This window comes from Anguilla anguilla, chromosome 6, assembly GCF_013347855.1.
Source record: "Anguilla anguilla isolate fAngAng1 chromosome 6, fAngAng1.pri, whole genome shotgun sequence".
Lineage (NCBI taxonomy): Eukaryota > Metazoa > Chordata > Actinopteri > Anguilliformes > Anguillidae > Anguilla > Anguilla anguilla.
In genome coordinates, this window is record NC_049206.1 from 30,809,618 (window position 1) to 30,822,985 (window position 13,368).

General features: G+C 39.0%; 1 protein-coding gene across 4 annotated transcripts in view; it reads right to left on the reverse strand.

Annotated features, from left to right (window-relative positions):
- si:ch73-21k16.5 (dihydroxyacetone phosphate acyltransferase) overlaps positions 1-13,368 on the reverse strand; it is a 67,478-nt gene that overhangs the window by 5,774 nt on the left and 48,336 nt on the right. For 3 of the 4 annotated variants that reach the window (XM_035422544.1, XM_035422543.1, XM_035422541.1), the window contains exons 8-15: positions 13,212-13,342; positions 12,712-12,935; positions 6,419-6,667; positions 6,221-6,300; positions 5,679-5,819; positions 5,442-5,541; positions 4,805-4,898; positions 4,615-4,676 (exon numbers count right to left, since the gene is read on the reverse strand). In XM_035422544.1, the coding sequence (XP_035278435.1) occupies positions 4,615-4,676; positions 4,805-4,898; positions 5,442-5,541; positions 5,679-5,819; positions 6,221-6,300; positions 6,419-6,667; positions 12,712-12,935; positions 13,212-13,342 (1,081 nt within the window). Of the gene's footprint in view, positions 1-1,406; positions 3,093-4,614; positions 4,677-4,804; positions 4,899-5,441; positions 5,542-5,678; positions 5,820-6,220; positions 6,301-6,418; positions 6,668-12,711; positions 12,936-13,211; positions 13,343-13,368 lie in introns of those variants that run through there. The other variant, XM_035422542.1, reaches the window with a different exon arrangement.

Consider the following 13,368-nt stretch of genomic DNA (forward strand, 5'->3'; position numbering starts at 1 on the left):
CTTAAAGTATTTTATGTCTCACTGAAACATGGCTGAAAGTGGATGAGAACTTTCCTTTAAACCCTCTTTGCCTGGTTTCATATATAGTCAAATCCTCCTTCTTTGTCGAAGAGACGGTGGTATTGCCACTATTTACAATGATCTTATACATGAAATTCCAAAACCAGATTATAAATTTGATTCCTTTGAAGTGTTATTGATGAACTAACACTTTTAGTATTTGGCACAATTCTGAAAATATTACCAGAGACAGATTAATAGTTTTTTAATACAAACCTAGACTCCTTGGCTATGATTACACACTAAAATTACATTTGTTGGACATACCATTCACTAGCTATCTGACCGAAAATACAGAGAGTGAAATGTTACATTTAACCCTGAGGTTGGGGTAAAAACTAATGTGGCGTGCGGTAACAGTCTTAATAGCTTTAAAAGAACAGAGTAATGCAATTCAATACAATTCCATGTTATATGAAACAAACAGTGTGTGGCCCTTCTTTCTTTTTATATTAAACAAACAGTCATTAATTTATTTTTTCATAAAATATGTTTTTCATGGCCTACCTATATTGGTGAAAATCGATCAGAAGACTGTACATTATTCTAACACATAACCTAAAGTTAAAGTCGAGTTAAATATATTTACGAAGATCCAATCTGAGTTGAACAAATCCAATCAATTGGTTAATTAATAGTCTAATGACAACAGGCTAATAACCCTGTTTGTTTTAGCCTCACAGGGGGGTGTCAGCAAATTTGCCTGGCTTGCAATCCCAGCCAGCTAGCATGCTATATCAAAACTATGCAATCCGTTAGTCACTAAAAGACTAAAAAAAAAACTGTTAGACACCAAAATACTGTTTACGATGACATAAGTTTGGATTCCTTGACACACACGCACAATACAGTAGCCAAAAAACACTTCCGGTAAAAAAATTAACTTGCATATAGCCAAAACAGACTTTTGTCAACATCTCCCAAAATATGTATTTAACTCTCCCGTCATTTGTTGGAGATGGCTGCCTGTTTAACCTGAAATATGTTGTTCAAACTCGATGCATCTACCTAAAAAGTCTGTGTTACATTTTACCTTGTGTTAGGTTTTGCCCAGTTGCACCCCATTAGCAGTTGGTTTACTTGCTCCGGACAGTTATTGGATTATAAAATACCATAATCACCTGGAGTGTCAATTTCAGCCCTCCTGTGGGGACAGAGGCTGCCTTGTTATTTCTTTTGTTATCTCTAGTGGTTTTATCGATCGAGACAGGGTTTTTTTTGCATTAAAGTATGAAGAGTCTGCTTACTACGGTCTAGGTTTTACTGCAGTGCATCTTGAATCAGTGACAGATGAAAGCAATAATTCAAATAAATAAATAAATCATTTCAAAGTAAAAATACTTAAGGCATGTATCATTTGAACATTTATTTTGAGAGTGACCGGGCATTGAGTCATGAAGAGTAGAGGTTTCAGCTATTACTAATATCTGAACAGATCATGTCGGAAATATAACATTGCTTCTGAAAAAAGGTGTTAGCCTGGCTTTATGTCTTAAAGGCAAATTCCTCCATCAATTCAGGTTGAATAAGACACAAGAACGATCAATTATGAGATGTGATATGAATAAGCAGGGCTGGATGAACCATGTTAAAGAATGACATGAATTCTAAATTAAATTAAATTTGTATTACTAAGCATAATTTTAGTTTCATCCACCTTACCAACTGAATTTATTTTAGCAAAATAAAACAGCGTTACAAATAAGTTGAATCCAGTTAAATACAGTAAATAAAGCCACTGTGTATAAAAGGAATGTTTTGCAGCAAAGATTTGAAGACATGGAAACATAAGCCTTGGAATCAACAATTGATTTCTATTGTATTCAATTCCTTAACATTTTACAGAAACGGTTTTAGGTAACAAAAATTAAAACCTTTACCTTATGTGAGTTACTAAATCACTAAGATTCAATCATTTACAAATACTGTACTCTGTTTTTATGGCACTGATCAGGTGAGCCCAGGGTTAGTGAATACAAGGGTTTCCATCAGCCCCAGGACATGCTATGTTTAAGCAAAAATTATTTGTCCCATACAAGAGACCTATAGTACTGTACGATATAGACCTATAGTACTGATAGGATGTAGTTACAAACTCCGGCAGTTATTTGGATGGTTAAAGGAATATTTCACTTTGGTATAACACAAGTAATTTTATGGAGCTTATCCCATTGTATTTGCATAGCGTGAATACTAGCAACAGTTGTCCCTGCTGTTTGTTAACGACTTTGACGTTCTTCCCAGTTTTCTGTTTTCCAACTAACTTCCATTTATTTTTGCGAAATTAATAGTTTAAAAACACAAATTACAGAGGGCAGTAGATCGATAAAAGAGAGTATTAATGTCAAATGATTCAAGTTTTTTTTTTGAGCTGATAAGCTGTTTCCAGGTTTAGGTTAGCTAATAATAGAGAAACTATTTTCAGAAATACAGCAAGTCATAGTCAGTCAGAGTCAGATTTGTTTAATGCACGTGCCCATGTGAATATGTTACCATGTTGAAGCATACATTGCTTAATTAAATTTTCTTTTATAAGGCATTAAAATGTAGAAAATACTCACATTAGATATTAAAAAAAAAAAAAAAAAAACTTGATTGACATTAGTACTCTCATTTATCGATCTATAATACTTCGTAGATGTTTGTGCATTAAAACTATTCCTTTCGGCAGGGTCGTTAAAATGAATGGGACTGAGTCGGAAACCGGAAAACCGGGAAGAATCGCGATGCCATTAACGGTCTTGCTAACAAAAAAATGGTTATCTTTTCTGCCTGATGGTTAACTGATTGATGTCACTGATTAGCCAGAGATTCCACTCAGCTGGTCTCCCAGGTCTAAATCTGTCACTAATTGGAGGGGAAGAATAAAAACAATCCATGTTACTTCCCTCATGGGCCTGATTTGAGCATTCCTGGATGCAGTTTGCCAGAGACCTAGCACACTGTGAATAAAAGACAGGTTCCTTCAATCAAGGAGAGTCCAGCTTTTTCATGCTAGAGTTTTGAAGTTGTTTGAGGCGGGAGTTGACCAGCTGTGTAAGAAAAAGAAGTAAAATAAAAATTTATACAAGTGTTGCTATCTGTACTCTATATCATAATTTTTGCATTTACCACTTTTGTTTACTGACACGCATTACATTGCCTTTATGATTTTTAATAAATGTAGTCACATCCTGTTTGCTGCAGACATCAACTGTACTGATACATTAGGGTTTGTGTTCACTCTGCATGTAAACTCCTCAAAAAAAGTTTGGAAATTTGGGTTTGGTCGATCATATCTCTATTGTTACTGTATTATTAGCATTGTATCTTATATAATTGGAAAGCCTGTTCATGTCCCTTTACAATGATGTCCCATTTGCAAGGATCATGCATTTGTGGGATGAGCAGCACAGCTGATTATGTGGGTGGGGTCCCAAGTGAAATGTGGCAAATTTCCCTGCCAATGTCAAACAGTGCATTCTCCAGTTGGTATTGACTCTATTGTTTTGAGTTGTATGGCGGATTGGATGATTGAACTCTCTATCAGTAACAAGGAACAAACAAGACATATTGGTAATTTTACGCTTTATTCATTGAACAAACAGTCAGGAGCCTCAGTAGCGGGTGGAAGAACCATACGCAGCCACAACAGCCTGGCACCTCCTCCTCATGCTGGTAACCAGCCTGGTCACACGTTGCTGTGGGATGGCATTCCATTCCTCAACCAGGATTCATCACAGGTCAACCAACATGGTTGCGTTGGTCATTCTAGCACATACAGCACGCCTGAGCTGATCCCACAAGTGTTCAATTAGGTTGAGGTCTGGGCTGTTGGCAGGCCATTCCATTCTCTCTACTCCCACATTCTGGAGGTAGTCTGTGATAACCCTGGCTCTGTGGGGGCGAGCGTTGTCATCTTGGAGGATGGGGTTAGGTCCCAGATTGTGGAGATATGCCCAGACCTGAACCCAATTGAACACTTGTGGGATCAGCTCGGGCGTGCTGTATGTGACGAATCCTGGTTGAGGAATGGAATGCCATCCTAAAGCAGTGTGTGACCAGGCTGGTGACCAGCATGAGGAGGAGGTGCCAGGCTGTTGTGGTTGCGTATGGTTCTTCCACACACTATTGAGGCTCCTGACTGTTTGTTCAATGAATAAAGCGTAAAATTACCAATATGTCTTGTTTGTTCCTTGCTACTGATAGAGAGTTCAATCATCCAATCCCCCAAACAACTCAAAACAATAGAGTCAATACCAAGAGGTGAATATACTGTTTGACATTGGCAGGGAAATTTGCCACATTTCACTTAGGACCCCACCCACATAATCAGCTGTGCTGCTCATCCCACAAATGCATGATCCTTACAAATGGGACATCATTGTAAAGGGAAATGAAAAGGCTTTCCAATGATATAAGATACAATGCTAATAATTCAGTGACAACAGAGATATGAACGACCAAACACAAATTTCCAAACTTTTTTGAGGAGTTTATATAGGTCCACATGATCTAAACCCAATTTAACAAGACAAGCAACTGTCACAAACTGTAGGTAGACAAATGTTATACCTAATATGTCTCCAATTCTGTTTATGGTTCCCTTGTTGCTTCTGAAGCCAGCTTGCTGGGCTCTAAAATCACAGAACAAGAAAAATGAAATCAAACCAACATTCAAGTTATGATTATGTAAGCAGAAATGATGTTTTAACATATGAATGCAACTTTGAGATCCAACATATTTGTTCTCATATTTACTTACCTTCTTGTTTTTGTCACAGCATTTAACCTCAACAATGCAGCCAGCACGTTTTTATGTGTGTCCGATGAGAGTACATCATATGATGTCAGCGCCCCTGTGCGAACATACAAAAGGGAAAAATTGTATTTTATTGTGAAGTACACATGCAACCGTTATTTGTGGAATTAAGAGTACAATGGAATTTCAGAAATGCAAACCTCAGAATTGATGGACTGAGTGTTCATCTGAATGGGTTTTAAATTGTAAACAGCATATGGAATTACACCCTACCATATCAAGCTATGCATTTTTACCAATTCAAAGAGGGAAAGTCAACCATGTTGGATATAAAGAAAAACCAGAAATAATCAAAGAGCTCTCAAAAAGAACATTCAATGCCAATGAAAAGATGATGTTTACCATTTAAAGTAATGTTTATATCAACACTTGTATTTAAGGCTACGGCAATGGAAGTAACAATTCAAATCTTCACAAAATGGTGATTGTTTTTCTCCTTCCTGCATGATTTGTGTTTCTGTGTAATTTATGGAAACAACTTACACCTACATTTTTTGTACATTATTGCAAATAAATGATGTTGCCAATGTACCACTTAACACTTAAAGGAAGGTAAGAAACTCATTGATAACGAAAAAACCTGAGAGGATGAGTTTGATGGCATAGCTGCGGACAGCAGGCACAAACTCCTTTTCTGTGAAGACCAGTACACTCTCCTCCAACAGGTACCTGAAGACAACCTGTCAATGGAAAAATTAAACCACACCAAGTCGCCAACATGGAATGGATTTAGAACTAACAGGAATTAAAATGTAGCTCAGCTGCCATATCAGATGGTGGATGTAGGACCCTGATAGTATAATCAGTATAATCCCACCTGGTATGCTTCGATAAAGGGCCCCAATATGGCTCTGAGAAAGTAGGTAGTGGCCTGGCCAGTCTCTTCCACAGTGATGTGATCATTGGTGATTTGGAGTGCTCCACACTTCTTCAGTAAGAAGCAAGCCTCTTCGAAGTCCTAGACAGAGGATTACTACAACTACAGATGCTTCAATGTACAGCTATTTTAGCCTGAACCATATCTCAGGCATAGGGAACCCTATACCTGGAGAGTTGTACTTGCTTCTGGATTCTCATGCCAAATGTCTCAATTTCTTAATTATTTCATCAAGCCAATCATTAATGTGAACTGAACTTTTAGCTACAGTACATTTATTGCTATGGTCATGAAAAATAGCCGAAGGGCTTACAAAAAATGTCTTGCTGTATTCTAATCTGCGAGTGTACACAGCTTATTAACTAACTGAGCCAGGGTAGAATTGGTTGAAAACCAGAAACAAATATGGCCCTCCAGGAAGAGGGTTCCTCACCCCTGTTATATCTGTCCAGAGCTCTTAAGATTATTCCTAGTTGACTCACCGCTTCGCCCCTACCAGCAATGAAGATGAACTCATTAGAAAACACATCCTGAAGGAATTTGAAGAATATGAAGATCTCCTCTAGAAGGAAAAACACATGAATTAAATTGGCCTGTCCCATAAGTTAGGGTAGGATATGTTATGCTTTCATGAGTGTTAAAGGGTATAATTTCTAAGATGCCAAACTATTCTTTCTAACCTTTCCTGGAGGTGGCTGTTACATGTAGAGCCACTGCCAACATAGCTGGGCGCACAAACACATGCAGAGCCTGATTCCTGTAGGAGGCACACATGAGCACAGCGACAGCACGCCTGAACAAGGCATCCTCTGGGCTGTCAGTCTTCTGAGACTCTTCCTCCATTAGCTGAACAATTCCTTCCTTACAGTGTAGAATTGAATGATGGAGGGACAGGTTGAATGATAAGGCTGCACTGCAGGTCAGTTGTTCTGGGAAATAAAAGAAGGAGCTCATTAAGTCTACTCACAGAAATAATGCTCTGGATTAAAAAAGATTCTCCCTTTGCCACAGTTTAGGGAGTTCAGCACTGAGAGGATGAGTTTGATGGCGTAGCTGCAGATCACCAAAATGAACAGTTTCTGAAGGAAGTAACTATATCATGCACATGTATTGGCAAATAAAAGTTAACCAAGTAACATTGATTGAATCCTATCCAAATTTCAGTCATGTCTTGCTTTACTAACCATATTCATTGAACTACATTTGTATAGCAAGGAAAGGCGTATAAAGGCATTCAACTTTCAGCTCAAACCTTATAACTTTGAGCTCAAACTGAAATACATGCAAATCATGTTTGAGCTTCGCTCATTCATCATAATCTCGACAAATCCATTCTTAGTGACCAAATCAGTGAGTTTTCCTCACAGTTGTGCCTTTCCTTTTTTATTATTTTTTTGACTCTAAAATTAATGTAAAATGATCCTTTAGAGTGAGCACCATAGATGCCGGAACCAAACTGCAAAAAAAAATAAAATGGACACACGTAACCATGTTATATCTTAGTAATGCAATTTAAGCATGCTCTATTTCTAAGTTCTGTTAAATTAAAGGCATGATTTTCATGATGGACCAAATTAAGTTAATAAATGCACCAGCCTATCTATGTATTTGACTTGTAGGCTTTTCCTATTGCAGGCAACTGCCACTGCAAGAACTTTGCCATAACTAGTTCCAGACTTTAACCAATATTTTCCATGCCAAACACCCAGTTACAGATGTACAGGTCAGTATTCAGTAGTATTCTTCCCCTTAGAATTCACCACAAATTATCATGTCACAGCTGTTCTTTAAAAAAAATTCTTCTGGGAGGGCAGAATTTGTCCGGGTACCGAAACTAACAGCCAAACCAAGGAGCCCTGACGAAAATTACTCCATCTGGGGAGTGAAACTAAATATATAAATATCCCGTACTATGACCCAATTACTATATATATGAAATAATACTAGGATCCATCTTGACATTAAAACTTCTGTCCCGGAGCAGCTGCACTTCCGGTCAGTGAAACTACCACTATGCTCAGTAAGCAACCCATATTATAGTGTTACCCCTAAACCATCTATAAGGCCAATACACTGACTGGTCCTTGCAGAGATGCACACCCCGTTCAGCATATATGCAAACTATTGATGGTAGAAGCACTGAAGAGGAAACACTGTTTAATATGGGACAACATGACAGCTGGTACTAACCAAGATTAGGTAGCTCAATGATGTTGAAACATTTTGTTTACAAAGCAAGACAAATAAAGACTACTGTTCTATTAGTACAGAAAAGACATACAATCCAACAAACTAATACAAAAAAAAGGAACACAAAGGGATTCTTGATGTGTGCCAAAAATGCTCGTACCAGGAGAACTGTTAAGCAGATTCTCCACGAATGTTTCTTTGAACTTCCCTTAAATGCAAACATGAGCAAGCCATCCACTTTTCACTTTTTTGTCCTGGTCATGTGTATATCCTCATTCCTGCAGGCCACAAGTGTTGGTGGGGTAAAAAGGTCACGTGACTTTCCAGGCTGGGCGAAAATTGTATTTTCAGTTTACAGCCTTCTGATCTTTACAACTCCAAATGATTAATGTTCAGAGACAGTTAAAATTACACCGTAAAATATAATGTAAATGAAAGTAGTACTGCTTAGTATTTTACCAAATACCCTTTGCATGCAATGACTACTTAAAGTCTGTGATCCATAGACATCACCAGGTGCTGAGTATCTTCTGTGGTGATGCTCATCCAGGCCTGTACTGCAGTCATTTTCAGCTCCTGGTTGTTTAGAGTTACCTTAAGTTTTCTCTTCAGCATGTGAAATGTGTGTTCAACTGAATTCAGATTAGGTGACTGAGTTGGCCAGTCAAGAATTGTCCAGTTTTTGCCTTTGAAAAACAAATTTGTTGTTGCAGCAGTATGTTTGGGATCATTGTCTTGCTGTAGGATGAAGTGCCATCCAATGAGTTTGAAGGTATTTGCTTAAGCAGATAAGATTCTTCTTGCTTCTGTAGACTTAAGAATTCATTCAGCAGCTGTCATCAGCAGTTTCATCCTCAAAGACAAGGGAGCCAGTACCTGTAGCAGCCATACATGCCCAAACCATAAAACTCCCACCATGTTTTGCAGATGAAGGGGGTGCTTTGGATCTTGGGCAATTTTTTGGCCTTTGCTCAAGACATTACTCTGATACAAGTGAATCTTGGTCTCATCAGACCTTTTTTACAGAACCCTGGAGGCTCTTTTATGTACTTCTTACCGAGCTGTAACCTGGCCGATCTAGTAATTGTCACACAAGCCTGATAAAACTGCAGAGTTTGAATCAGTACAGGTCCTAATTCTGAAACTTAATATTGGATTTGGTTCGGGTTGGGCTCTTTGAAGCAGCCCCTTTAAATTATGGGCCAAAACACAACGCAAGCTAGATGGCAGTTGTCAGCAAGCTAAGTACTCTAAACTAAGCAATGCAAGTGACAGAATAGATGCCTCAGAGCCAGTGAAGGAAAAGTTATTGTCAAGGATGTAGTCTAGTATGAAGCAGGGCTGGATCTGGGGGGGATTGCCCCAAAATATGTCTGTGTATGGCTTAGCCTGACGTCAAGTGGCTATTTATCATAACTGTTCATTAGTTTTGGTGGTGAAATTTTTAAGGTCAGCTCGCTTGCTGAGTAAAAGACCAAAGAGGAGTCCCAGCAACAACTAAGCGTATCAAAATGCCTTATAAACACAAAAAGTGGATCTCAGAAGAGAAAAGAAAATATGGACCTGGAGAGAAAGGTAGCCAATTTGCCAGAGTTGGATGGCTTTTTAAAAAAAGCAATCAGGAAACCCGCAACTCAACTGTGCCAAAAAGTCTGTCTGACTACACACATATCAACAACCTTCCCTACTCAAGCGCTGTCATTCAAGACATGTTTTTATACTCAGACCGTCAACACACACCTCAGTGTCCTAACTTGCGAAAATGCTTATTGCGGAAGATCATCTGATAATCTTAGGTGAGGTGTGTAGCCTACTGCAGTTGGTATGACATTACCTATCACAGTCACAACAGCAGAGCACTGTTGTGCTCTGAATTAATAATTTTTAAAGTAAAAATTAATCAAGAACTACCAGTGGAGCAGCACTGGGCAGGAGAGACTGATTGGACTGGTTATAGGTTACTTTCTGTCATTTGTGAGTAGATAAATACTTGAATACATTTAATAAGCTAGCTAGTGTCCTTGAACAATAGTAACCATCAATGTGAAAACACAGATCGCTTGTAACATTTACAACAACCAAATTTTTAAACACAAGCCCAAAAAACTTTCCATGTTTTCAAGCAATCCCGGAAAAAAACAAGCCCAAAGTCACATATTATAAGAACATTTGCCAAAGCTGATACACTGCTTAAGTACGGTAACCATCAAACATGAACATCAACATTACGACAATATACTGCACATGACTGCGGATGTGCAGCATCCACTGATCCGACCTAGATATCAGTTGCATCTTTTCTAAACAGAATATCGATGGTACCTCAAACCAGGGTGCAACTACTGTACTGATGCATTTGGTAAATGGTAAATGGACTGCATTTATATAGCGCTTTTATCCAAAGTGCTTTACAATTGATGCTTCGCATTCACCCATTCACACACACACTCACACACCAACGGTAAAAGGCTGCCATACAAGGTACCAATCAGCTCGTTGGGAGCAATTAGGGGTTAGGTGTCTTGCTCAGGGACACTTCGACACGCCCAGGGCGGGGGATCGAACCGACAACCCTCCGACTGCCAGACAACCTCGTGAGCTATGTCACCCTAATATTAAAGCATTTATTGAAGTAGGGTTGAGGTGCTGCAACATATGGGCTCTGGTAGAGCTTGCGCTGTGGGCTGTGGTAAGGTCGGGCTGAAATTTATGGGCCAGTTTCACGCTCTAACCTGGCCATCCTTTTTTTTCTACTAACTTGAAGTTGGCATCTTGGCCTCTGTAGTTCTGTTCATGAGGTCTCCTGTGGACAATAGTCACTGATACATCCACGCCTGCCTACTAAAGAGTTGTTTCTGATTCTGATCTGTCAGACAGGTGGGGGTTTTTCTTCATTATGGTGAGAATTCTTCAGTCATCAACTGCAGGTCTTCCTTAGCCTCCCAGGCCCTTTGTGATTACTGAGCTCACCAGTGCTCACTTGGTTCCAAACAGTTGATTTTTTTTCTCAGCCTCATAATGGTTTCCTTGACTTGCACATTGGCACAATTTTGGTCTTCATGTTGACAAATGATAATAACAAGCTCCAAAGATGATCAAAAGTCTAGAATCAAGTCTAGATAATGAAAGTTCTCTTGTACATTCACTACAGAAGCAACTGGACACACAAGACTAATCAGAAACACCTGCGCAGCCATTTGTCCCAAAGATTATGGTGCCCTGATATGGGGGGGACTATGAATAAAAAATGCTGTATTTTCTGCATGGTGAAACCGAAATGTATGAAAATACCCTTTAATAAAACCTGAGAATCTGCAATTTAACCACAATTGTTTGATTACAAATCTAAAATTGTGGAGTACACAGCCAAATCAAGAAAGAAATATGTCTTTGTCCCAAACATTATGGAGCTTACTGTATATACTTGGCATTTATTAAATCAAAGCTAAACCATCAAGAGGGTTTTTTAAATTACTATTAATTGCTTACTTGCCCTATTTCTTCAAATTTGGAACTCCCAATTCTATTCATTAGCAGTGCTCATTGCAAACCATTCTGTCATTTTATGAGAGCATTCTCATCTGAAACGCACAATGTCCAGCAACTGCTTCTTCTCATACTGCAGTCAAGCTCACACAGATTCTGAATAGAACACTTTGGGCCTATTTACTAAGGATTTGTGGTGCTTTTATAGATGCTAACGAGACAAATAGCATTTTTCATATTTACTAAGCTGCTGCACCGGAGATTTGCACTGGTAAAATGAGAAAAAAGCGGTATCCCTAAAATTTGTGTGCTTGGGTTAATGCATATGTATTTTAGGGCATTTTCATAGGAGACCACAAAAATATGTGAGGAAATAAGGGAAATTGCATGTAATGCATATAACCTGCCACAGGTGATTTATCACAGCTGGTGGCCCATGTTGCAAAGGTAATTACGTCTGTTTTTTAATGTCTGGAAAAAGCGAGTGTTAAGTGTTAGAGTAGAGGATAGTCGCATAAATGTAACAGTTTTTGGGTTTTGAAAATATTCAGAAAATATTGAGCCTAGCTCCATGACAATTTACATCAACAGCTTTGACACTGTCAGTAGTCATTAGCCATTTCAATTACATTCATAGCTTATTTGAGTCAAATACAATTAAAACCAAGGTATGCAGTCATGTTACATTCATATCACCTGGTCTGCAAGATTGTATTACAGGTGCGGAATAATTGTAACAGTAAATGAAAATGCTTGATAATGTGCATATGTTGGTTTTTTCGGCACATACTAATGTTAATAAGGGAAACAGATGTCCATCGGGAACATGTGATCAGTTACATCCTCAGATTATGAAGCATGGAGCTTTATTCATGAAACAAGCACGAAACCGTCCAGACCCACGGCACACCTGTACAAAGTGTCATGAGTAAAACTTAGCTAACTATATAGCTAGCTAGCTAGCTATGGCATGTCCTCACCTCTGTAACGTTATTTGCTGTCCTCCGTGTGTCCATACATCTGTGTCGGTGGTACTCACTAACTAGGTTAACTAAAGTAGGCAAAATGCTAACATGTTAGAGTCGGAGCTACAGCTACAGCTACAACCACCGATACAGATGTATGGACACACGGAGGACAACAAACCACGTTACAGAGATGAGGATGTGCCATTGCTAACTAGCTATATAGTTTGCCAAGTTGCGCCGTGGGTCTGGACGGTTTCGTGCTTGTTTAATTAAGGCGGCACTGACTCTTGCTGCATTTACTACTGAGACTGTTCCCTGCCAGATTATACCAGGCCAGTTTAGGTTGGCCCCAAAATCCAGTGCTAGCCGTCTCAGCCATTCGGTCTGCTGGGCAAGGGAGTCCCAGTCTATGCCCTCCAGGTTCTGCATCAGGATGGTAGCTATTAGGCTCCAGGAGCTCAACACCATGTTCTCCTCCTGTAGACGCACGACAGTGTGAGCTGTGGTATTCACAAAGGCCTGGGAGTCCTCGCTTGCCCTCATGGGAAGGTCTCTACAGTTATATTTGAATAGGAAATAGTAAGACAAAGATCAGCTTCTGAGAAATGGTCAGTGTTTTAACATTTAACCATTTGAATATCTATGAAGAAAGGCAGAGCTTATGTCAGGGGCATTGATAAATATTCTGGTAGTAAAGTACACATGTTTCATAGAACTTAATACAAAGCAAAAAGGTATTACAATATTATCCACCATTGGAGTTTGGACAGTTGTCACAAAGGTATAAGAAAACTCCATAAACAGAATATGCACACATTGACAGCATTACCTGGGAACCAAGTTGTACTGCCAGCGATTTATCTTCCCCTTGGCCATTTCTCGCACTGAGACAGGATGGCCAAAACATATGTACATGGTTCCATAATCCTCCTCCAGTACTTTTCTGGCTTTCAATAGCCCCTAGATAAAACAAACATGGATAATAA